Source organism: Ciconia boyciana, chromosome 2 (assembly GCF_034638445.1).
Source record: "Ciconia boyciana chromosome 2, ASM3463844v1, whole genome shotgun sequence".
Lineage (NCBI taxonomy): Eukaryota > Metazoa > Chordata > Aves > Ciconiiformes > Ciconiidae > Ciconia > Ciconia boyciana.
The window spans coordinates 35760647-35785535 of NC_132935.1; the positions used below are offsets into that span (position 1 = coordinate 35760647).

At 39.5% G+C, this 24889-nt stretch overlaps 1 protein-coding gene across 6 annotated transcripts in view; it reads left to right on the forward strand.

Moving 5' to 3' along the window:
• STAU2 (staufen double-stranded RNA binding protein 2) overlaps positions 1–21777 on the forward strand; it is a 175046-nt gene extending 153269 nt beyond the window's left edge. For all 6 annotated transcript variants that reach the window (XM_072852339.1, XM_072852335.1, XM_072852341.1 and 3 more), the window contains 2 exons: positions 19735–19823; positions 20673–21777. In XM_072852339.1, coding sequence (XP_072708440.1) covers positions 19735–19823; positions 20673–20766 — 183 coding nt within the window. In that variant the 3' untranslated portion in view covers positions 20767–21777. The remainder of the gene's footprint in view (positions 1–19734; positions 19824–20672) is intronic.
• The last annotated feature ends 3112 nt before the right edge of the window (positions 21778–24889 follow it).

Below are 24889 nucleotides of genomic sequence, written 5' to 3' on the forward strand. Positions count from 1 at the left end.
CCACTTGGGGGGGAAAATGTGTAGCATTCCAACAGATATAATTAATGACAAGTGTTGTTGTCTTTCTCCTGTGCCATCCACCCACTGGCTGCCTGATGCTGACCCCTTGCTGTCCTGCTGACCTCTCCAAAGTTTATTTTAAAAAGGCATCCTTGCTTTCCCAAACTTTTCAGCTAGGCTTCCCTTGGGCTTCTTGTTCAGTGCATGCCCAAGACTATGCCTGTGTCCTCTGCTCAGTGATCAGACACAAGTGTTTCCATTAGAGGGATGATTAATGGAACCTTCCTTGGGAATGGGAAAGGGAGAAGTGCGTAATACAAGTCAAGAAACGTGTTAAAACTGAACAAAGGAACCTTGTTTCTTTGTTTCAAAAATAACTTATTTTTCAAGTGTGCTGCAAATTGCCCTTACTCGCTTGGGTCCTGCCCACATCAGTAAAATGCTACAGTTGTTTCCGCAGCGGTGGGCTTGAGAGAAGTTTGTGCTTTCAACCCACTTTGTAGTGAGTGACCACATCAAATAATTCCACCAGCTGAATTGGCTTCTGTGTTGGCAGATTTAGTAGATATAGGGTTTAATGCTGTGTAGTGCAGGTGCATGGAGTTTTCTACATCCAAATGCAAAGTAATAAAACAATGTACAGGACTGAAGAGTATACAGGAATCCAAACTGGCTATTATGAGAGCGCAGCTGTCAAGCTACTCCTGCCTGGTAGCATTCTCCAAAAAGAAAACTGCATGACTAAGTCCTTCATTTGCATGATGAGGATCACAGATCAGTTTCTGTCTGATCTCAAGCCTCACCTCACCCTTTGCTTACCCTTTCCGTGTTATGGGATGTTAGAGGTAAAAACATGTTTCTTCCATTTCCATTAGACCCCATGCCTAGCTCTTTGGATGCCCAGGGACAGCATCCACCCTGTCAGCCAAGGCAGCCTGCAGACTGAAACAGTGCAACAGTGAAATGGGCACAATGACTGATTTTTTCACTGCTGAGGGGAACTGGTGAAAAACATGAATGAGAGACAGATAGAGTGATAATCCTGGGAGGAGGCTAGGAGCTCTGTGCTCCCACTTCCCTGGGAAAGCGGAGAGCTGGAGTTTCTAGCACTACCAGGTAGGGCCTTCCACAATGCTTTACAAGGAAGAAGCTTTGCTGTTTTCCAGGAGAAATCAGTGCTTTTGTTGCTTGCTCTTTTCTGTCTAACAGTGTATTAAGAGCTTTGTAGAGACAACAATAGACAATGTTATCTTCCCACAAGCCAAACAGCGTAGGCAGCTCCTCTGCCTGCCAAACGTTGCTGTTCGTCAGAAACAATCAACTCTGACTACTTGGTACGTTGTTATTCTGCATGTGCACATCGTATTCTTTATGGAGTCAATTTTTCAAGGCTAGAGCTTAATCCTGTTGCCAAATCAGAAAAACTGGGCAGTTGCACTGTGGTGCAACAGAGAGACTGAGGCATGGGGCTGGAGCTGCTGTTTTCCGCTCAGCAAACCAGGTCTGAAACTCCTTTGCCATCTGCACAGCAACAAATAAATTCATTCCACGTTTTATTCATTAAACCAGTTCCGCACATGCTCCTGCCCTCTCCCATGGCCAAACCCCATCAGGCACGATGTGCTTGCGAAAGGCTGGCGCTGGCTGGGACCTCCACGTGCCTGCAGAAAGGGAAGGCCTGCCCCTCCCCTGCATAGCAAAGGCATTCTGCTTTTGGGACATCTGGGCCGCTGCAGCTGTTATAAGGAGGGGTTTGCTCTTTTTAGAAATTATTAGCAAAGTAAGCATGTTGTTTATTAAAATATGTAGTGTACATTGTGAACTTGTAACTGCGATACAAAAAATATCAGCATACGATTCTGACAATTTATTGAAAACTCCTTCCTGCCCCTACCCCAGTGAAGGGTGGGAATTACATCTTGATTGAACATGCAACTTAAAAAATACATTTTTTTTTTACTTTTGTGATTTGCCTTTAGAATTCATAATAATTTATATTCTGTTATAAACATTATAAGTTAAAATTGCATATTGAAAATCATCTCAAAATATTGGGGAAAATTATTTGACTTCAGCTCTTCATATATGATCAGCTTTGATGAAATCACTGCAATAGTTGAAGCACAGGAGAGTTAGTGATCACAAAGAGCAGCTAGAAACTTTTTTTCTTATGTTTTCTGAAAAGCACTGTTCATGTACAAGTGCGTTGTTCACTCAACGTGCAACTGCTGGTAACACTGATGCTGGTAGCACAGCTTTTAGCCAGGCACGATATTGTAAATAAGACCTAGAAAAGATCGAATGTTAGCAATATAGCAATATAAGAAGCATATATGCCAAAATGAGGGAACAAAGTTTGTGTAAATACTGCAGAAGATACTTTCTTAAGAATGACAATTTATTCATTTTAGTACAATTTTTTTTGCCATCTTAATAACGTGTTCTTTCACAGTCTGTTAAGTGTAATAATGATTAGATCTTTTTTCTCCAAGATTGTTAAGTTTTTGTCAGCTACCATTCTTAATTTCTTTTATTTATATAGAGAGATTTTTTTGCTGCATTTGAATGATTTATATTAATTCACTGTATTGTTAACTGTTGCATCCTTACTGGAGAAGACTAACAAGCTTTGTCGGTTCATTGCTGCTTCTTTTGTTTTCTTTTGTATGATTAATACTCATTGTTGATACCAAGTTACAGTTCAGTCAATTGTGGCTTAAAGACAAGAAAGAGATTAAAGTTAGGGAAATATAAATTATTAACCAATTTGCAGGGGTGGTTGATTTTAATGAAGTGAGTTTCTTTACTAAATACATGTTTGAATGATCAAATTCCTCTATGGCATAGCTAGAAAGAAAGAAATGCCACTGCTTTTCACAGCATTTGCGAAAGGGAATGTGCTTGTATCATATCATTAACTTCTTACTTCAGTAAAATATTTTCCAGCCTTATAGGATCTTAAATTGAGTAGAAACAGGCCAAAAAATGGATAGAATATAGACCCCACCTTCAGGGCAACTGGGTTAGTCCACTGCATCCTTAATATTGTGTGTCTTGCATCTCGTGAAGCCTCACCTAAGAAATACACAGAGGTTTACACTTTCAAGGCGATATCTATAGACAGAGAACTGTCCATATTATTTCACGTCCCTTCTAGACAGGCACATGTTTTTTCAGATCTGGAATAATTTGCTTCTGGCTGCCAGGCAGGGAGAAAAACTACAGTTCTGAGGCAGAAATATGGTCTACAGGAACACTGTATTATCCTGAAAGAACTGCAAGTTTTTCAGCATTAGATCTTCTCTTCTTGTGTGTAGTCCATAGGACAAAGAGATACGCAGTTTGGCATATATATTTCTAAAAATGAGGGTGAATATTCCCACGTAACAAATAATGAGGACAAAATGGGTTTCATAGTGGAGCAGGTTGAAATGCAATAGGCACTGGGGTGCATTAGGAAGCCTTCTCTTTTACTGTTGGTCCCAGGCTCATTTTTGTTTAGCTGGATGTGTGTTGCAGTTAGTAAAGACACTCAAGAGAGCTATTATCCTCAGTATGGGGGTTAAGTTGTCTTCTTTCTCTCAGTTTTAGTAAAAGTATTCCTCATTTATAGGCAAAATGGTTAGATAAACATGAAAGTATTCCTTCCTGATGGCTGTTCCAGGGACCTGCTTTATTTTTTGTTAGAACCATTGTAGTACTATCATTTGCAGACTGACATTGGTTTACATCGCTGTTTGGATGATCTTCTCCAGTTGTATAATCACAGACCAGCACGTAGAGTCTGTGGGTGGTTTTAAGAGATTTTCTACGTTTCTTTGTTTCAGGAGTTTGATGTCCAAACATTATATGATTTGTTTATACTGATTTCATTGTGAAGGAAAGAATAAGTCTGATCTCCTCTTCTCTTTATTGTAACTTGATAGCATGACAGTTATCTCAAGCATGGTTTCAGTTAGGTCTTATTTGTGCTTGAAGAATATTACTGTATAATACGCATGGTTATGAGTGTATTTTCTCAGCTTCTGGTAGCAGTCTTAAAAAGCTAGTGTTTCCTTCATGCTATGATTGTATTGTTTATGTGACAGCTAAAAGTATTAAATTCTTAGAGCTAACTGAGACTGGGCATAATGTTTTAGTCTCTACTCCCATTTAAGTTACATTAGTATTTCTGCTTTTATTGTGAGTGTGTTGATTTTAAGTAACTTAATTTTACTCTATCATGGCAAAGTAAAACTGCTTGTAGCCTGATCCTAGAAATCCTCTCATAGGGTTTGCATACATGAGCAGGCTTATTGGAATCATTTGCATAAAGAGAGCTTGAGTAGTTAATGGTTATTATTATTAATCTTAATAAAATCTTTTATTAAGATAGACCCATATATTAATTAACAAGCCTCATATGGAAAAATATGAGATAAAACAGCATCCTGAAGGCTCTTCTTCTTAGCTGTGGTTGGAGCAGTTGCTAGTGGTTTCTGTGCTTTACACAGTAACATAGACTTACTCAGGAAACATGAACTCAGATTCTGTTCCTTCCACAGCCTTAAGTTATTCATAATGACATGTCACAGGAGACTGTCTAAATGCAAGTTCAGCTATTTATCTACCTTCCCAGATAACCAGAGCCACGGTATAACAAAAACTTAAAATACTCAGGATTGCACAGAGCAAGCATGAGAAGGAATATTATTGCATCCTACCAGTTAAAGAAGCCACTGAAAAGCAGAAGTATTGGATTGCAGTTCCTGCTTTCATCACTTCTGAACTTAGTATTGAAGTATCAATTAGATAAAGAACAGAAATTATCTAGGGAGCATGGGGTGATCCTCAGGATAGCTCAGTAACTGCAGTGATCATTAGCCTATGGAGCCAGGCTCTTCCTTGCATTATCTTTTCTTTGACCCATGAATGTTGAGTTATTTTTTCTGCAACAGCTGAATCTTCCGTATCACTGATCCTGGAGGTTAGATTGTCACCTAGGAGGTGGGATGTGTGGTTTGTTGACCTAAAGCTAAGAAATCTAAAATCTGTATCTCTTGTACTCTGGACATGCATTCTCACATCCATGCCATTGACAAAAAGGGGAGTCTCACCTCCACCTGCTTCTCTGGTGGTCATCTTCTCAGTCAAAAGTGAGCTCTGCTCAGGCCTGTCAAAGAGCTGGAAGAGACAGCTGTCTTGAGGCTACAGGCTGTGCATCTGTAGACACTAGCTGACCAAGCTGCCAGGTCCTCTGAGTGTGTTCCCGGCTTTGCAGCTGAACTCCAGAGAGGACCAGGAGTTCACCTCATTGCCTGCAGGTAGCTCCATACTCAGCATGTAGCTTTCTCGGGTCATTCTTCAGAGCAATCTGGCTCTCCTCTTAACACCGAATAAAGAAACTGAGTACTTAACTTTAGACCTTTGATTTTATTCCAGGGATGTGCTATTTAAAACTTCTCTCTTACAGTGCCTAATTTGTAAGCACCCGAATTCTTTATTGAATCTAAGCCTGACAGGTTATTTTGTGACTAGCAAGATTTTGAATAAGCTCTTTTTGACAGCTGTGGTTAATGGATTTTAATAATAATGCTAGGATGAAATGATAAAATAGCCGTTAGCAGATCTTCCAGACTAAAAGCCAGCTGTTCAGTAAAGTTGTTGGACATATATCTGTATTTTTGACTGTAACTGTAAGTGGAGGAAAAGCAGGTCCATAGTTGCAGAGCTCAGTTAATCATAGTCAAGGAGTGTCTAATCTGCATTGCTGAGCTGCCAGTTGGAGAGGGTCCTCAATTTAAGAAGTCACAGTTCTTGAGGAAATCTGGTTCCTGCTTGTTAATGTCTCTCTTGAAGCACTTTTTGAGCTACATAGTACCCGATGTATATCATTCTTACCAGAGAAGCACGCAGGACAGCATTCATAGAGATGACTGAAAGTCATCAATGAACTGTCCCACATCATTAGTACTCTTTTCATCTTTCTCCCTGTGTTGCAGTAGCAGCCAGAAGTAGGAGTTAATGACTGTAGAGCAAATCCAGGTGCACACAGCCAGTTCCTACTTAACTCAACATACAAACAGCAGTAGAAGCTGAATCTGAGAGTAGATTTGGCCTTTCCATTAAAAAGGGGAGCTGCAAGCAGTAGAAAATATAAAATAATCCAATAAAAAGTACACCTGCCACTTCACAAAATGAATAGGAAAGTATCTGCTACTCATTTTAAGTGAAGACTGATCCTTCACCTCAAGATATATTTGCTAAAGAAATGGTTGAATTTGTGTGTAAAATAACAGCACTGGACTAGGTGGGGGAAAAATATGTATTATGAGAGTTTTCTGCAATGCTGTCATTTAACTTGATCACTGGAGTGATGAGTCACTGAAGGCAGCTTAGTTTTTTATTTCACCTTTAGGAAATACCCAAATACCCTCACAGGATTTTGAGGTAAAAGGAGAAGCAATGAAGTCATGATACTGCTCCTGTATTGCAAAAAGGCAGGTTAAAACATTTTACTTAAAAAAAAAAAATTGAAAATATGAATATAAGCTTGAAAAGGGGTAGAGGGTACAGAAATAGTGTAGCTTTGTTTTGTTGCTAGAAAACCAGAGTTTTTTCTTTCCTCCTTACTGTATAATAAAGGCAAACTTTGGGGCACTTGAAAGGTATTCTCATACCTAAGGTAGAAAGCTGAGTCCAAGCATAAGGCTCAACCTCTCCTCTCCTGTACTAAGGGGCTAGACAAAGTACAGCTTGCATTTTAGTCACCAGATTCAGCAGCATCTTCCAGGTTTTCCAGATATTGTCAGAATCCTCAGATCCAAATGGTAAGTTGAAAAGTATACATGTAATCTACAATTTTAAAAATCTGTGGAAAAAGTCCTCTTTTTAAAGTTAACCTTTTCAGCTGCTGCCTTCTGTCAGAATATGTGGCACTCGCCGTACACTAGCTCTCCCCAAAAAGTGGTTTTATTTTGCAGTTCACCTCTAATTCCAAACACTGAGAACTGGGATTGCTGGACGCTACAGGCTAGTAAGGAATGTATAGGAGCTTAACAGCAGGAGCAACAGACCCAGGTTAAAAATTCAGTGACCAGGAACAAATGTGCCCTTTATTTCATCTCCCAGCTAAAATCCTAGATACAGTTTATTGGCTTTAAACTTTTCTCATTTAGTAGAAAAATCTAAGCTTAGTGTTTCTTCTTAATCACAGCCACTTTAAATGGGACATATATGGCTCTGTAAATTAAGCTAGCATAGAAGTATTCTTTGTTTAAAAGACCTGGAAATTGTTTGACAGTTAACTATTAAATGGTATCTCAAATACCTGGAATTTCCTCTGAAGAAGTGTATGCCTCTACTGAAAATGACAAAACCAAATTTATACCACAAGTGATGGAAATGTACTGCTTGATGATCTCGAAGTCAGGAGCTAAGTATATGTCTGAAAAATACTGAGCTAAAGTGACTCTCCAAGGTCACACAGCAGATTAGTGGCAGACTCGCTGTCTTTTGAATGAAACAGATTTTTTATCCCACAAAACACATCAAGAGATCAAGTATTTTCATTCACTTTGAAATGAACTAGAGACCTCCTGAATTTTTTTCACACAGAAGAACCAACAGGTATATGAATGTGCCACACCAAGCATAGTCATTAGCCCAGTGGTTATGTATGGCACTTGTCTGTGATATTTTGACTGGAGAGTCTATCCTGGACATAGAAAACCTTTTCTCAGAACTGACCTATTCTCATAAAAAGGTTCGTTTCTTGATTTAGTGTTTTTCTGAGAAAGAATTTTGACCAGCTCTCCTCCTGACTCCTAGTTCAGTGTCCTATCCAGCTGGCCACATGTGCCCCCCAGCAAATATGTACAAGTCCCCTCTTTGAGGAGTAGCAAGATTTGCAGCATCTTTGTAATACTTCTGATGTACTTTTCTTCTCAAATTTTGGGTCTTGACATAAAAAGGCTGGAATGAAGGATATGGTGTTGTGCATACCCAAGTGAAGGCAGGGAGCCAACAAAATGCTGTTGTAATTACAAGTGAACATTCTTGTATCATAAAACTGCAAAGAAAAAGCTATAAATCAGAGCTGGCCTGGTGGTCCCTGGCAGCAAAGCACAGGAGATTTGAGCTCATTCCCTGAGCTAGCCAAGAGTGGGATCCTCGCGGAGGCAGCGGCTCATTCCAAGGGAAGGGCATTCCTCGTGTCTCCTGAGTGATGGTCACGAAGCACTGATTTTGGTGGGAGTCAGATCCAGCCTTCAGCCCTGCAGGAGTGATAGTCTGAAAAGTGCTGGCCATTGTGGAAAATAAAGCAGGTTGAGAACCAGAGGAATTTTATCTTCAAGAGCTCTTGTGTGTGTGTTTAGGTGCCTACCACTTTCAGTGTTAGGTCTGTGCTATTGTCCAGATCCCATATTTGATCACTTATTGTTGTACTTGATTATGTAAGATTGTCCTTTAATTCAGGTATCGAGTTTCATGTTTCCATACGCTCACTTGACACCAAATTGTGCTAAAACCTTTCTATGGGCATTAGAAAAATGCAATGAAATTAAGTAACACTATCCAAAATGTCTCTGCTGAAGTTCCTGTCACTAATGAACATGGACTCAAACTTAATCTTCAGTTAGAAATGGGTTTTTCTTCTATCCTGGAACATTTTTACTTTTTTTCTTTCTGGTGTCTCGTGAGGATGTAGGTTTTTAAAAATCATTGATCTGTCTGGATAATTTACCAATTTCAAAAATAAGTAAGTAATTAGCAGGAGGGTAGGAAAGTATTGAAGCGGTTAGCATTGGGCAGTTTTCTAGAGACTTTCTTTACAAGCTGTGTGTGTGGGTTATTTCCTGTCCCTCTGAAAGATGTGGCTTGAGCTGAGCCCACATTTACAGTTTGGGAGGGGCAAAATAGGACGATCTACTGTTGTTAAAATAAAAAAAATTTAAAAAATCCTGAGAGTGTACAAGTGATTACAGCAAAACAAACCCCAAATTGACAGCTGCACAAACAGCACTTGCCCAGCAGTGGTAGTCAGCTACTAGGAATGCCCAGTTTCCCATCACATTGGCAAGAATTTATAATTAATAGCACATCTGGGGACTCTTTGTAATGAAACCACAATTTAATCTGCTAACCTGATTATGGAGGAGGTAAAGGAGAGAGGGCAGAAATTCAGAGTCTCACTTTGCTGAGTACATTATCTCCCTGTTGATAGCAGTACGAGACCAAAACACCGGTTTCCAGAATCAGCCCCTACACTGTTTTAAGAGCTGCAGTCCTGAAAGGTGAAGGGCTCTTTCCCAAACAGATGTGACCCTCTTCAACTCTGATAAACTTCCCAAAAAGATGAGGGAAATCTGTACCGCACAGGATGTGCTCAGCACATTGAGGGATTGAGTTAGTAATGTCCCTGATAATTGTGGATACCTCATTGTAGGAGTCAGTTTTTATTTAATTTTTTTTAATAGGAGTATACACATCTGTCTTTATACCCAGCAGCTTTTCTGGCCCACAAGAAGTCCTCTGTGAGTTTCCCCAACTGAGCTCAGTGGGATCTCTGTCAGCTGCAAGATTTATGTCATCTTTTTCAGTCCTGAGAACTGTTCCTTAAGCTTTTCACATCTGGATTTAATTGGAAAGACATTAAAAGACATTAAGTGTGCTGGAAAAGCATATTTTAGAGAAGATCTTTATAGACACTTCCATTAAAGGAGCTGATGGTTGTAGGTTAAAATGGGATGAGGACAAGCCATCAACAGTTAGCAAGGACAAAATTATATTACAAACTACTTCAGATGAGAAGTTCGGCCTGTAGGTCTTGGGCCTGAGTCTGATCTCACTTAAATCAACTTCAATTAGGAGAAAAATACCAGTTAATGCAGTGTAAAAATACTCTGAGATCAGAATAAAAAACTTTTGCCTTTTGGAAACACTCAAATTTCTAATTACATGCCATATATGCTAAATATAATGCTTTTAGCTGTTGATCTAGATTTGGTACTTTGTTGGACGTACATGCACGCTTGTAAAATGAGACTTGGAGCATGAAGAGGGGGGTTGGTCGTTAGGGCTCTGAGGGTGGAAGTACCCTTCCCTGAATGCCAATATGTGGGCCACAGGAGTAGAGTTACACAGAAGCAGAGATACGATACAATTTAGTACATGGGCTTCATTACAGATGTTGTAATGCAAGAATCTACAGCCCTAAACTCCCCCATTGTTCCAGCTATAATGTGCTGCTTGAAGAAGGCAATGGGTAGTCCTTTGCATTAAGTGTAATCTATTGCTTTTGTCTTCAAACGAAAGTTTCTAGTCATGTTTAGACTGACATGCACTTAAAATCTAAGGTAATGGTCTTGGTATGAAAGAACAAACATTCTTTCATTTTAAAATTGCTAAAACCGAGGAATCTGATATTTAGGAAGTTACTCCCATGTCTAAAGCAAAGTATATGGTCTTTAGAAATAGAAACATGTCAAGCTTTAAAGAAAAAAAAATTTTTGTAAAACATTGGGGGAAAAAAGGTACTCTTTGGAATATTTCAGCAAAACAAATTTGTTAGAGGCTCTCACCTGTCCTTTTCTCCTAAAAGGAAGTCTTTTTCTCCACTATGTCATGGAAAGTGTTTAGCGTTAACGTGAAGATTATAGCTTGTGGAGTGATAGTGACAGGAATGAGGCATTTGAATTAAAATTGTGGCTGCAGAGTAGACTGTTCTTTTATTTTCTATCATTAAATACCTTTTTTCAGAATCTCTCTCTGTCTATCCTGGGCTATGATAAAATGCATGTAAACTAGTAAAACTGATTCTTACTTTTATTGCCTGACCTTGGGCCAGCCCTTTATGTGCTCATGCACTCTCTCTTCACTTCAGTTTCCTTCTCTTTAAAAACAGGAATAATAAAACTAGCTCTGGTCCTCAGTGTCATTTTATCTCACGAAGAAGAGGATATTTGCAAGAAGTAAAAAGTATTTAAACACTAGCAAGTGTGTTTTACAAGTTCAGTTTACTAAGTGGAAGAGTAACTATGTTGAAGTAAACATTGAGTAATACTTGATAGTTTGAACTTGTTGTATACTAATTTTGGTGTGGATCTTTGAGAATTCATAAAAATCTTTTAATATCCAATTTTTTGACCACTGCATGAGCAGTTGCCTAAGAAAATCACTTAAATAACAGAATAAATGCTTATATCTTATTTAAATACAGCTCAGTTTAGAGCTCATTCATTTTGTTAAAACAGTTCTGGCTACATCTACACTACTAATATGGGTCAGGGCCCATTCCTTGGTGGGGAATGACATGGTCTTTGCCTCATTTATGTACTGCTAGCTATGTAGTGAAGGCTGTGGTAGTGATGTTAGAAACGGGATGGAACTGTGGAGGTCAGACAGCTGAAGTCTATTGCAGCATATTTTAAAAGTCACCATGAACTCTTACACAGCCGAGAACCTCAATCCACTTATTTAAAATCAAGAGGTCAAAATCTCCTGCAATACAGAGAGGGTTAATGACAGTGGACTTGCAAACCTATGGCAGTGATGTGGAGAAATGCCTATAAAGAAATAATTAAATAAACCAAATCATTCTGAGAACACAGCTGACAAGGATATTTTCCAGCCATCAGTGATGAAAGAGACAGTGATTCATGGCCTTTCTTCCCTGCTGGTGCAGGATTTTGCCTGAGGATATACATTCTGCTGTTTTCAGTTTTAGGTTTAAAGCCATGTTTCTTAAAATCTCCTATAATTTTTGTCTCTAGCTTCTCAACCGTGCTTGAATGTTATCTCAGTTTCATGGTTTAAACCTCTACCTACCCATACAATAATTGACCATCTAAATGTTCTCATTTGGAAGTCTCTAATTATTGAAAGCACCTATATTACTTAGATGACTACCTCCTTCTGAAAGTTAGTGTTTAAGTAGCTTTTGTCTGAGGATACAAAATTAGAAGCAAGATTAATTGCTGTCTGGTGAAATTCTGTTGTATGTATGTAGTGTAAATGCTTGGAAATTTAATTTTAAAATATTTTTCTTCGTGTTCATAAGTAAGCTATGATGATGCATGATTCTTTCTGTCTTTGTTCTTTCAATTGTAACAATTGAAGAAAAAATATGAAGTTTTGAATTTAAAAATAAATTTACTTTAAAAGAACTTCCAGATTTCTAGACTAGAACTGAAGAATATACACTGAAAAGGTACTGAAATTATCTGACAAAAGAGGCTTGATTAGGATTTATTTTAACTGCTGATACTGGGCCTGAACTTTCACACCTCACTTCACCATTAGAGGACGTAGTCATACCTCAGTAGATACTGGCATTGAACCTGAAAGCTCTTTCGAGATGTTAATGAAGAAGTACCAACTTACTGGTTTCCAGCAGATTGCCACAGAGGCAAAAGTTAGCATTTTGGTAGCGCTTGAAAATGTTGCTCCTCGCAGTTGAGAATATGTGAAGATGGAGGGGTCTGAGATGATACAGTTTAAGAACAGTCCCGTACAGTCTGAGTCCCCTACAGATCTTTTAGCAATTCTTTCCTCTCTTATTCCCACCCCAAGTAAGAACACAACCTAAACTTGGCAACCAGACTAGCCTCTCCATGCTGGAGTAATCTCTTACATTAGTGTTAAATTTGTTAAGTTTGACTTTCAGTATTATTTATCAAATGCTCTTCTTACAAAAGCATACCTTTTAATCATTTTAAGAATCAGGTGCTTTTCAGCATCGTTTTCTCTCTTTGTGAATAGAAAATCTTGTATCACCATTAAAGCAATAGAACTGTTTCACCCCAGATGATCACACAGCTCTTTCTTGGGCTTTGAGATAATGCTTTGCCATTCATTACTCCTGGAATTATTGCATAGTCCCAAGAATGGCGGTCAGATTTCTAGTGTGCAGGTTCACATGAGAAAATAAGCCATGCCTAATTGAATCTCTCTACTGTTAACTCAAGCAGACCCTTTACTTAAGTAGATTGTTGAAGATGAAAACCTATGGAAATTAAATTCCATGTTAAATAGTGTCTTTCACTCCATCCACTTCTTGGAGTATTGAGAGACATGGAGGAATGAGTACACGTGTCCGATGAAACTAGGTGGAAGAAGGTGACATGCATGCTGTTGTTGATAGAAGCTCTGCTTAATATATTGGAAAAATTGTTCAAGAACAGTTAATCCTTACTTTAGGATTACCCCCAGAAAGCTGGCAAGGTCAGGCTGCACGTGGATTGTGTGTCATTTAAATTCTGGCTGCATGAGTTGCCTGGGGGTAGCGTTAACTACTACCGTAGGACTTGTTCTGAGCTACATCTGTGAATCATCATTCTTTGTTTGAAGACAGTGGACTCCTTCTATCCTCCAAGTTCCTTCTCTTGACAGGTGCAATCAGTAGCCTTAATTGTAGTGCCTATCAGGTGACTATGCCTTTGTGTAGAGATTATTCAGTTTGGAAAATGCTATTTCCATGTAAACTACATGAGTTAATCAGATTATAACCCTGTGTTTTTCATGCATATCATAAACTGTGTGAGGAAAAGGCTTAAAGTCATTTAATTAAGGTTTACATTGTGCAGTGTGAAAAGCCTTTCTGAATTTAATTTTTAAACAGATGTTAACATTGCTTCACATGAAATCTGGTCAACTGGGGAGAACAGCACATTGAGAGGAAAGTGGCGAAAACTCCTAGCAGAAGTTATTGCTTGTGGTATAGTAAATTCATTTGCAACAGAAGCTGAGGGGAAAAGGGATTTGTTTGCAATACCCATCACATAGTTTGTGTTTAGCTTGCGTGTAGCCAACCTGGTAAATCCAAGCGAACTAAAGGGATATGTTAAGGAGTCAAATTTTATCTACTTCGTCTGTATTTATGTAAGTCTACACAAGCAAATATATCTTTCCTTTGTGCATTTCTTTATGCATGCAATTTTGGGTGTGGACAAGTTAAAGCCAGGTGGAAGCTTGATCAAAAATTTCTTCATCAAGAGAAAGCAAAAACAATCACAAAGAACAATAATTTTGAATATGTACAAATTTAAATAGTTGCTCAGCTTTGGGACACTAAGTCCTCAAACTCACCTCTACAGCTGTGATATTGTTGGGGTTTTTTCAATAGCCTTTAAATGTGAAATTTAAATCCACATATTAAAAAGTCATGAAGTGCATCTCATTACTGATGCAGACAGCTTTAATGCAATGTTATTGCACAGATGATACTGCCTTTTGAGGCCTCAGTTGTCAGGGAGAGGGGAAGAACCTCCCTGATTTGGGGAGCATTTTTTCTCTTGGCCTAGAAAACAAATGAACATTGATTTTTCGTGAATACACTTTCTACCAGTTTTGTTCATGCATTAACTCTGCTGTTGTCTAGGCTTCTGGCTTGCAAGTGAAACTGAGGACTAGAGTTATATCTGTCTATCATTTTAACCTGTCATGCAAGCCATTTTCTCAAGCCTAAACTCGGGCACAGCCTGAGACCTGTTCATGTATATGGCATGCGGCTACATGCGGTATGACCACAATGAGTCATTTGGCTTTGCAAATTCAACCTTGAACTAAGACCCAGCTACTAAAGACAGTAAAATCTTGTCCTTCATGACCTACTCTGGACCCTGACTTAATTCAGTTTTGCAGTGTAACTATTTCTGCCCATAATTTTATGTCTTCAGAAAACACTGATTAAGGTCAAGCTGAATATGTTTTTTTATGTACTTAGAAAACTGATGTTAGGAGACATATCACCAGTAAACTAACAGTATCAAGCAGTGTGTTTATTAGGATTGTCTCAGACCTCCTTGGTAAAGTGAACTGGAAGAGCCACAGAGAACAACAAACTTTTACAATTTTCAGCTTTATGGAATAATCTGAAATGTAATATAGATTTAAGAGGAAAAACACAAACCACATACTGTGCTAAAACAAACATGTGAAAATTTTATCGTGAGGATGTGGTCTTAAATGCACATGGGCTAGTGTAGTGCCTGTCTGCTGTTCTTGCTAAAAGAATGATCTAATGTTACTAGATTGTCATTATAAGATGCTTAATCCCCAGAGTGAGAAACAGGAAGAATATTCACAAGTTTCAATGCTATTTACTAATTGCCAACTGACTTGAGGAAAGCTAAAAAATGACTGGAAACATCCATCCCCATCCTGATACACACACATACTAATAATGGAAATGGCAGCCAAGACAAACAGCTAGCAGTGCGGTGCATCCTGTTGGCATCGTATTTTTGGCACTGTTGTAGCTACACAGAAAACAAGTGATACAAGAAATGTGTAAGGACATCTGTTCTGTAACCTATGGGGCTTCACTCACAAAACAGTTGTAAAATCTTCTGGGGGAGAGAAAAATTTCTCTATATCTGTGCAGATGCTCTATTGTAAGAAAAATATCAATGGAAGGAAGTGTTGAGCCTTTAAAAGAGGAAATTGTTCACCAGATTCACTGTCAAATGTTCCATTCTTTTCTTTCCTTTTCATTTAACCTAAGTTATCTGCCATTCACAAGTTATATTTAAGCCAAGTGGTGTAAATCTGTTGGGACTAATAGAATTGAATCATGGATTAAATTAGCCCGGTGTCTGCTTGTAACTCTTCTTCACTGCAGATTACTTGGGCTCTGTGTCACTCTGCTGACTATTCAGGTCACAGCCTCTCAGCTACCAGCTTCCTTCCTGAATCCAGCATCTTCATGTCTGTCTCGGGGCACGACGGGGAGAGGAGAAACATTAAGGACATCTATTAAGGTCCAAATTATCATTTACTTACCAGCTTCTCTCAGCTTTGCTGATCCTTCCAAATGTAAGCAGGCTATGGGAGAAAGAAAAGGGGGAGTTTTTAAGACACTGCAAGGCTCTCTCTACCATTCGTCTACTGCCCTTCAGTCACATCCCATGAATGGACATTTTAAAAAGGAAAGAAACTTTCCAAAAATTCAATGTTGTTGCAAAAGTTGGGATATAAGTAGTTAGGCTTCCCCCACAGGTATTTTATGGAGAGGCAGCCATGGTTCCATAAAAATAAATCAGATCTCATATAAAGCTGGAACACATTAGGAAACTGGAAGATAAAGAGGGACTGTGAAGTGTAGGAGGTTGGGAGGGCTTGGGGAAGGAAAGTTTAGCTCTGGGAGCTGGGAGCAGCTGAGGGTCCTGGGTGGGAGAGCATTTAACAGCAGTAAAAAGTTGAGGCCTGGGTAGGGGAAGATTTGTGAAGAAGTAGAGGTGATCGCCTCTGCTGTAAAAGAAGTCAGAGCTCTGGGGTGGATAGTAGGGAGGGGAAGGCCAGAAGCACTGGAGTGGCTTGGGAAAGATGTGGGACTGAGGCAGAAGATGTGGGGAGTGGGGACTCAGTAGCGAGAAGCATGAGCTTTTGAAGAGATCGTCGGCTTCCAGAGCAGCAAAGGTGAGAAGCCTAGCGATGAGAGATGGTGTAAAGGGCTGGCTCTTCAACAGTGCTCACACAAACACCCTCACACCTCGATTTGGAAGATCAAGGATACAGGTACAGGACTACTTTCCTGCTGCTTCCCCCATCTGATATTTGGTTTCAGAAGTACAACAGATCTGAGACCTTATCTTTTATATCACATTTCAGTTTGGGAAGGGCATGGCTTGAAGAAGGGTGAGATGGAGAAATGAGACTGCACCACGTTACAAGCATTAGGATTTGGATGTTGTGTTGGTATTAAACGTGCTTATCATTAAACACCTTGAATCATACGTTCATTTTATATGTTTCCTCTAATTGTTCCATATTTACTTCCTTGACACCTATATAGTAATGATCCATGCTTACAGGCAAAGAGTTCATTATTTTGTATTGTAGTACTTCTTTCCTTGCTGTTAGAAGAGAAGAGATGCCCTCGTGATCTGTTTCTATTGAGATAGTGGCTAATATTCCTCCAGGAAGTTCCAAAGCAGTTTTTCTGGAAAGCAACACTGAAAGCTGCTCTGTAATTTATGTGGTATGCCTGGCAATAGCCAGTTCTGTGAGTAAAACAGTAGTAAGTAACAGATGTACTCATATTCAGAGCAATTCTAGAAAGGAATTAGGAAGTTTGGGTTGGTCTAATTAATCTCTTGATGATTTGGGGATTTCAGTGACCACTGATCAAGATCCGACTGTTCTGCATATCATATGATCAACCTGTGATCTAATCTTGAATGAAACATGATTTGGCTCTACTTCTTGCCAACTATGATCAGGGTCTTTTCGTCCAAGCCACTGTACAAACAAATAACCTGAACAAATATTTCTTCCACAAGTTTATGGTTCACACATCAGACCCGGAAGCTAAGAATGGATATAAAAAAGTAAACAAGATGGGTTCTAAACCAGATGAGTCAGCAGTTAAACTGTGTAGGAGGAGCAGCTGTCTCAGCTTCCTTCTCTCCTTGCAGTGCTACCTGGTAATTGTTTTTGGATTACCATACATAAGAAGAAAGGACATCCTGATTGTTTTGCTAATGTGCATTAGGAGAAATGGATTTGAGAAGACAGGACATTCTTGTGTGCCATTCCCTACCCATTGCATTGTTTGATTCTTATAGTTGCTAACCCATGACCAACTAAAGTACAATAGAGAAGCAGTCCCTGTGCAAGGAAGCACAGGAGCCCAAATCGCTCCCTTTCCTCACATGATGAGTGGTGCTTGCATTGTGATGAAAAGGACCCCAGGGAGAGGAGGAGAAGAGAGAAATTGGGATGAAGAAATGTGTCGGGTTACTGGAACAGAGAAGTTGAGAGGAGAGTAGATGAAAACCCTTGTTGCCACTGGGAGAAATTATTTTGGTTGAACAAACAGTGATTTTGCTGTGCAGTCAAGATTGAGGATGGAAAGGCAGATGGTGATTAGAGTTTATAGGAGTTGAGAATGCACATCTAAAACTACAAGGAACACTATGAGGGCGTAGAGAAAGAGCTGTCTTATAAAAAATGCAAATACATCAAAATGTCAAGAAAACCAGAAGAAATGAGGAAAGGGAGAATTCATTCACTGGGGAACTCAATGGGTGATAAAAGTGAAAGATCCTGTAATGGGAGAAGTTGTTACTGAGTTGAAGCTGAGGCTCAGTCCTTAGCCATAGCATGGAAAAAGGATTAAAAAAAAGATGCGGGCAGCACAGATTTTAAGATGAAGGGGAAAATTATGTCAATGGATGGGAAGAAGGAGCAAGTAGAGAGCAGGTTAGCTGTCAGATACAGGGGGCCCGGAACACATGGTAAAGGTAGAGTGGATGGATAAGTAACAGTGATAATCTGAGGTTTACCAAGACACTTTATAAAATGTTTAGCTTTTTATTTGTTTTCTAGGGCAAAAACCATAAAACTTCACAGACTAGAAAGATTCCACCTTCATGCATTATGGGTGGGAGTACCTTGTACAGCCTTCTGAAGCTTTAGCAGCTAGTCATTACTATAGACAAATCTGGGATACATGGTCTTTCACTTTAGGGCAGCCTGGCAATTTTTGTGCTGTTATTCATCTCACCAAAATACACATTGTCTAATAATATTTAAGTTGTATAAACATACCTTTCAAGGGAAGGAGCTGTTGAGAGAATCCAGGCAAAGAATTAGTACGAAAGCAAATCTAGTACTTCATTACAATGGCAGCTCCTGTTCCGGACAGAGCCCCTGCTCTCTGAGAGGAATGGGAAATGAAGATAGAGACATGGATTCTTTCTGTCCCAACAATTAAGAAGAGAGCAACTTCCAATTTTCTAAACAGCATTTGTTGCCTCACTGTGAAGAACAGTGCCATAGGGCCTGTAGTCAGTTCCAGTGTTTGAGATGTTACCTTAGGTGACAGTGTCTGTGACAAGTTACCTTTTTTTTCCCCTGTGAGTAGTTCTGAATGTGTCTTAGGTGGGAGTGATTAAAGAGAAAAATCCGTTTTTCAGTTCTGCTTCACATTTCACCTTCAAGACAGAACTTACCTCAACTGTTTTATTGCGCTGCTGTGTTTTCAAAATCGGCCACGTGGTGTCTGAACGTTTCATAATCGACCTTTGCTAAATTAATTACAAAACATCATTTGTCTTTTACCAAAGCAGTTAGGGGGGAGAGAAGAACGATTTTGAGTCCTAAAGCAGGACTCATGAAGATGAGAGAGAAGCTGGTTCATAAAGAATGCACTTGCGTGGAAAAATGTCAGCTGAAAATCGATCATTCTTCTATTGCTGATGCTTCATGATCATCCCATATTGGCTCACCCTGTTTAGCACACTTCACTACCTATGTATAAGACATCAGTCTGCTGCGTTGTTTGAGAGCCAGCCTTGGAGTGTTGGTAGTGTCCTGCTGACCCTCTCCCGTTGCTCACACCTTCTGCAATAAACTACAAGACAAGAGTTTGTCCGTAGGAGCTCTGGAAAGCGTGGGCTCTAGGAAAGCACATGGGGAAGCTGGAGAGACTTTACAGGCCAGAGAGGCAAGAATCCTAAAAGATGAAATCCTAAATGATGAAAATCATGTTCTTCATGTAGGTGATGAAGCTTGCATTAACACAAATGGAAGTCACTCATACACTCAGGAAGAAGATATCCTCAAACCCATGCACAAGCACAGCTGTTTATCATGGAACTGTTATGCACCCACTCTTTTAGCTCTGTAGCCGAAATGGCTTCAATATACAGGAAATTATTTAAATCTAGAATATCAGAATACACACCTTCCTTCATTTGGTGTTAATACAGTTGTGTCAGTGGTTTTTTTGACAACTCATTCTTTCTTTAGGCAGCGTTAAGTGCCTTGAAACAGTTTTCAGAACAAGGACTGGATCCAGTGGAAGGGGCTATGAAAGTTGAAAATGGATCACATGAAAAGTAAGTACCATTTAAATCCTATGCATTTTAATGCCTGTGTGGCATGGTAGATAAGAAATGTTAATTAAGAGCTTAGTTGCCTTTTTAAACCTGTGCAAAACTATTTCCTCTGGAATTTGCGTACAGTTTATGACAACTTGAGAGGATAAACAAGATTTCAGGTTTAGCGTTACTGATAGTGTTTACTAATGAGCTATGAGACAGTCAGTCCTCCTATGGAAATCCTAAAGAAAAGGATTTGCTTTGCATTGTATGGATTCTGTGTAAGTAGCATAACATGATTTTTGTCAAATGTGTTGTAGCACATGATATTGCCTGTAAATAAGGATAGCTATCTGCCAATAAGTCCTTATGTCTGCAAGATGAATTTTACCCTAGAGAATTTAAAAGTTAGAATTTCTTTCAGGTCTTGAAAAACTCTTATATGGAATATTAGCTTTAAGTAGCAGACAATAGAACCAGGTTTCACACTGGATTTTCAATTATTTAAGAAAGTGGGATTATCTGTCCAGTATAGATTTTTTTTCCAGCTGCTAGTCTGTTTACGTAAGAAGGTAGTCTTGTGTTACTAAATAAATTAGGAAGTAAAAGAGTAAAAGAAAGAAGACTAAAAGTGGCATTTGAAATTTTCAATAGATATATTGTGGCTACTTATAAACTTATTTAATCAGAAACATTTTTCCATATGATCTCATCAGCATAGTATTTGAACATAAATATTGTTGTTTCACTTTAAAATGTTACCTTCCACAGTGACCTTTGAATCTCATGTGCCATCTGCTAATAAACATGTCTTAAAGATGTGCAACCCTGGACCTTACCACTCTTGTTAATGTATTAATCTTTCAGACAAGTCAAGCATCTGGGAGAGAAAGCAGACAATAAACAGACTAACTCAGGCACCATTGCTCAGGACTGCAAGGATTCAAAGGCTGTCGTCTAGGAGCTTCCCAGCACCCACGGCTGCCACTGCATCCTTATAAACCTGTCAACACGCAATAGGGTGTATGTGTACAAGGAAATGAATGAGTAATACCATTATTTGAGTCTTATGTGAAGACAACACTATTCTAACACAAGAGATAGTATACATGGTACTGTTTATTCAACTGTGGAAAAAAATAAAATTGAACATTTCCCTTAGAACTCGAGATCAGAGCATAACTCAATTGCCCAGAGGCAGAAGAAGTCTGATCATGTTACTGGAGGTTAAAATAACAACTAATTAACAAAAAGTGTTAGGAAAAAAAAGGGAAACTTTAAAATTGATTAATATTGAGGAAAACAAGTCAGCATTGGTTCAGTTATACATTTTTTTCATAGTGTAGTTTTAAGTTCAGCTTACTGTTTTTTAAATAATGCTTGAATATTTTAAAATTAACCAATGACAGTGCTGTGAGAATTGTAGTTGTTGTCTTCATATATAGTCATACAGCTTATCTTTTTATGCAGACATTATGCATTCTTCATTCTATATGAATATGTATGACTTTAAGATGCACTACTCAGAGTTGTATGCAAACAGAAGTTTAAATCATGACAAGTATTTGCTTAACATGAACAGATGTTAGTTATGATCAGTCTCGATATATTCCAGGAAAAAAAGCAGATATGGTATTTGATTTTCCTTGCCATAATCAATTAAAGAGGCGTCTTGCCTCCAAGCAACATTTTCCCCTTCAATTCTGCTCTCTGTTGTGTGAAGCACATCTACACCCCATTCTGTGTGTTGTATCAACCCACCGTTTGCATCAACTGAGTGTTTTTAATCTCTGCATTCGGACCAACAGAAAAAGGTAGGACTGCAACGTTGTCAAGCCAAGGATGGAAAACTGTTGATGTAAAGCTAATTCTTTTGTGAAAGGAGTGGCAGCAGAGATAAGACCTGTGGCTGCTCTGTACCAGCATATTTCTTTTAAGTGTGTGGCCAAATGCAGTAAAACCACATCAGTTCATGTGTACAATGACAGTGTCCTCTCTTTCTTTATCATTCACAGGTAGACAACTAAGAGAATGAAGTTAAAAAAAAAAAAATATTACAAACTAATGAATAACTGGCTACCACTCCAAAGCCAGAGTTCAACCTACCTTTCCCCATGCCACCTTCTACAAACTTACTGTGTTAGACCAGTCATCCTGGCATTTAAGTAATTTATTTATCCAAAATACAGATATTTTATTTTATGTGAACCTAATGCAATAAACGCATAAAGCTTCTACCAACTGCATAACAGTCACGACAACATTGCACAAGATTTTAGAAGCATGTAAACCAGGGATTACAACCCAAGTGACTCATGCAGGAAAGCAGACAAGCAGCAATGTTAGGAAACGGTGCACGGTATCATGGCATTGATTCACCTCTGGGACAGGCTTTCAGGGTAGCATGCATCATGCTCTTACGGAATCAGTGGTCACTAAAAATTTGGAGTCCTTTTTTCTACTTTATGTTTCTCATGGGTATGATTCACTCTCCCCCCAGCAGATGAGGAGCCTTTGTGCTAGTTTGCAGTTTTCTAGGGTCTGACTCCATAAAAGAGTCAGGAACAAGCTGAACCTTTCAGTTCCCACAGAACTGGGAGATTTCCAGAGGCATTTGGCACCTGGCAGACTGAAGTTATTCAGGCAGCAGCATACAAAAATAATTAGCTCTTGCACACCATCCTTCTCAGGGTTATGTTACCTGCCTAACTGGCAAATGGAGCAGAAATTCTACTGCTTCTTCACCTCAGCAGCCAGCTCAGAGAGCTCAGAAACAGGCTCAGTCTGTGCTTTAGCACTACCTGCCAGTATGCAGAATACAAATGGCATTACTGTCCCCTCTCATGGAAAACAAGAACAAAAGGAAGAAGCAAACCTGTTCCTTGACAGCTCTGTCCTAAGGGCAAGACACTGAGCTTGCTAGGGAGAATGTGACAAGGAGACTGGCAGTATGGTCTCCCTGGCATTAACAGAACCTCCATGGTGCGTGCCCTGTCCCATCAATACAGAGAAACCCTTTGCACTGATTTGCTCAGAAGCTCAAGGTACAGCTTGATACTTGGTGCCATTCTCTAGGCACAGCCACAAAAATGTGCCCAGTAAACTTCAGATTAGTTGCTTTGTTGCAGGTGGCCTCTGCAATGAGCGCCAGGCTTGCTCCAGTGCATGTGGAGATCAGCAAAGTGATGCTCGCCTCACTCTAAATGAGCAAATTGCAACCAAATGCATGCAACCAGCTGTCTAGGCCCAAGATGGCTCATTCAGCCCCTCCAATCAAGACAACGGTAAAGAAAGATCATCTCTATGAAACCGTTATCATCTCAGGTCCTCTTGCTGCTCAGAAGCATGCTTGATTCTGACTCTGACAAAAAACAAGGCAAGTAACTGACTTGAGGGACGCACTCTTTTTTCTCAGAACTATAGAAACATGGAGCAGACTGGGGGAGGAGGGTCATATAGTAGCAGGATTTCTACCTATTTTCCAAAGGCAGGGTTGACTAATAATTGTTGTAATCACAAGTCAGAAAGTTCTGTGCAGCCTGAGGTAAAGTGCACACAGATGGCAGTTTTAAAGCACCTCCCAAGCCACAGGTTAAAAGTGTCACCAAAGAGGCTCCAATGACAGCTAAGACAGAGCTTTTCCTCGCATAAATCTGAAGAAATATTTCCTGCTCCGTACAGGTACGGATGGGATCACAGAGACCTCAGTATGGAGCTCATCAAGATACGGCACCTGAACTCCGTGATGCCATTTTGGTGTCACTAAGGCACTCCAAGGCTCCTGTCTCAATGAAGAGGTTTCAGTCTGTCTACCTGCATATCCCGCATGAGAAGTTTCTCAAAGACAATCCTGCAGTCTTCACACACACATATACAGAAATGCACTTTAAATGTAGTTTAGCATTACGACTAGCAACCTCCCGAGAGCCTGAGGAAAATTCTTGCACCAGAGATGTTGCAGCAGCCAGTGGACCTGTGTCTGATCTTCAGTCTTGTTGGTTCACAGCTGGTCCCCTTAGCTCCTGAGCTGGCAGCATCTGAAAGCTGCTGGGGAGGGCTTAAGTCCAATGATCTAAACCTCACTTTATTTTCCTTCAGTAACCTGATTTGTTCTTCTGATTTTGCTTCCTAAAATTAGACAAGTGTTTGTAAATAGGGGCACGTGGAACAGAGCAAACTTTATATTTAGTTTTGTTTAGTAATTAGCTAATGATGGACACTGGAAGAGTATCAATATGTTTGAATGTTATTATTAGTTCTAAAAGGGTTGAGTTTACTTTTCTGACAGGAGTTAATGTTTTTTTTAATTTTCATTTTTTTAGATTATACCTTCTTTGAGGTAGAGACTTCGTCAAACTTATGTTTGCAAAGCACTGAGAATAGTTTGGTTCCCTGTTTAGCATGCATCCCACATCTCTCATCCTGGATCTCAGAGCACTTTCAAAGATGAGAAAATGTCATATTTTACAGATCTGTATCTGAGGTGCAAACTGGTGCTTAGGAATAAGGCAGGAATAAGGAACAAGGCTTAGGATAGGCAGTCTGCCTATCTAGTGGACTGGTGAGGGCACTGTGGTGAACACTGTGTTCAGCTCTTTAAGGACTCAGAACGCAAGTTGTCATCAGTTCTGGACATATAACACTCATTAATCAGGAGGAACTATGCTAAAGAGAAAATAGGACCCTCAGGTATCCTCTCGGAAAATCTTCTCAACACCTTCTGGGGGTCAGTGAACTAAGAACTTGCACCAGAAAAGGCTCATCGCTGAGTGAATGGGGTATCTGATACGACTCGAAGTATGAGAATTTGCAAAGGTTAATTTTATATCTGAATTATCATCTCCAATTGCACACCGGCCTGTCAACAACTCAACACACTCTGGAAGTTTCTGTTCTCGCATTGGCACAGGTAGCACTGATTTCCAAAGGGACAGATGCTTCCAACGAATGCAAAATGCAGCAGCATTGGGGCCGTAGAGCTGGAGAAGAGGATGCAGATTTCTGTCCCCAGCCATCCCAGCGTTCACCTTCCATTTACAGTGGAGCTGAATTTACCCCTCAGCTAGAGTCCCCACTGAATTCAA